This window comes from Camelina sativa, chromosome 13 (genome assembly GCF_000633955.1).
Source record: "Camelina sativa cultivar DH55 chromosome 13, Cs, whole genome shotgun sequence".
In the NCBI taxonomy this organism is placed as follows: Eukaryota; Viridiplantae; Streptophyta; class Magnoliopsida; order Brassicales; family Brassicaceae; genus Camelina; species Camelina sativa.
This window is the reverse complement of record NC_025697.1, coordinates 13,742,609-13,744,325: the sequence shown is the minus strand read 5'-3', so window position 1 is coordinate 13,744,325 and position 1,717 is coordinate 13,742,609. Positions and strand designations below refer to the sequence as shown.

General features: G+C 33.3%; 1 protein-coding gene across 1 annotated transcript; it reads right to left on the bottom strand.

Moving 5' to 3' along the window:
- LOC104736687 (defensin-like protein 1) lies at positions 691-1,240 on the bottom strand. The gene is made up of 2 exons (XM_019234493.1): positions 1,109-1,240; positions 691-1,007 (listed from the first exon to the last, which is right to left on the bottom strand). The coding sequence occupies exons 1-2, from the start codon at positions 1,170-1,172 to the stop codon at positions 829-831; spliced, it is 243 nt and encodes an 80-aa protein (XP_019090038.1). The 5' UTR covers positions 1,173-1,240; the 3' UTR covers positions 691-828.

Here is a 1,717-nt window from a genome sequence, read left to right as displayed (position 1 = left end):
AAAAAAAAAAAAAAAAAAAAAAAAAAAAAAAAAAAAAAAAAAAACTTTGTATATCCCTGATTTATCGCCAGCATAGGCACCATTTTACGCATAGTCTTTCTTTTTAAAGACAATATTAGAAATGAGTATCCGAATATGGAGGTTTTTGTTTTTGTACCGTGATTCAACTCTTAAATAATACTATTTCATTTCTAAACGTGTATTTGGTAGTCCGGTCAATCTATTGAATTTGGATTTTTCTCTAGTTATTTAGTGTGAACTTCCTTCAAAAACTTGTAAATGAAAGTTTCTTCTGACATATTATAATTCAGTCATGTAACTGGACAATTCATAGTTTTCTCGTAGATCATTACACACAAGATTTTTTTTATCAGTACAACGGATCGAGTTGGATTACATATATGACCTTACTCATGAATACACCACCACCTTTTTTTTTTTTTTCTTAACTTGAATTAGCTAGCTAGCTTATACTATACAATGCATTCGACTTTTGTGAAACTGGAGATGCTGTTACGGGGGTATCTCTAGGAAGAATACTATAATTTTATTGTGCCCAATATAATGATAGTGGAGAAATTCTCGGTCATTTTGAAAACAATGACCGTTGAAGACAAGAAGAAACAGTCATGGCACAAAATGACACAAAATATATATATTATATATTAAGTCAACAAAGTCAAACTAAACTTGAAAACATAACACATGTATGTCATAAATTCACTCATATATAGAGTGACACTGACTTATTTTTATGAAATATACACACGTTTAAGCACCAAAGATTTTTGGAAGATTAACATGCTTGGGAAGTATAGTTTTGGGAGATTAACATGGGAAGTAACAAATACACTTGTGAGCTGGGAAGACATAGTTGCAAGATCCATGTCTTGCTCCCTCAAGGTTAATGCATTGATTCTTGCAAGCATTATTGTTTCCGCAAACTCCTGACCATGTCCCACTCGGCCTCTCGCACAACTTCTGTGCTTCCACCATTGACGGGGCTTCTGCAGAAGTATGTATATATTTCTCTTGGTTAGTTATCAAAATAAATGAAAATAACATCTAAAAACACATTTTTCATTCCTTTGATAAGATCATTACTCACCAAAAGCAGCAAAGAGAACAAGAGCAGCGAAGATAAGAGTGACGATGGAAGCAAATTTAGCCATGATGATTATCACTATTTTGTTTTCAATATATGTATAATGCGTTGTGTGAAGAAATAAGCTTAAGATCAGCCTCTATTTATAATGAAATGATGGTGAGTTAGTCTTCAGCTTGTCAGGCCTGCAACTTGTGTATCGTAAAATCACGTAGTATAACCCCACAAATTAAACACACAGCGTCTTCTAGCAGTTGATATTAACAACAGATAAGATCTTGACTAGTTCATAATTGATGGCTGGTTTCTCCACCACATATTTTTCTCTGATAATATCTAAGTGACTGCTTTGGCTTTGAGCTAATGATACATCGTTTACACAGAGGGCTGCTTAATCTGATGTAGTCAAGATTCAAGAAAATAAGATCACAACAAGTTTGTCAAAAAAAAAAAAAAATCTCAACCAAGCCATAGTTACACGAGTATCGTTCCGCCATTAGCGGCAAACAACTTTTTTTTTTTTGGTATAAATGTTAAGCCTGTTACAGAAAATCACGTTCCATCAGAACTAAAGAGACAAGATAGCGGCAAACAACTTTAACCGTAAATTAG

What these genes read in the sequence shown, in the direction of transcription:
- LOC104736687 (XM_019234493.1), bottom strand. Translation starts at nt 1,172, where the DNA reads ATGGCTAAATTTGCTTCCATCGTCACTCTTATCTTCGCTGCTCTTGTT. An exon ending in TGTTCTCTTTGCTGCTTTTG is followed by an intron (nt 1,008 to 1,108) that starts GTGAGTAATGAT and finishes ATACTTCTGCAG; the next exon opens with AAGCCCCGTCAATGGTGGAA.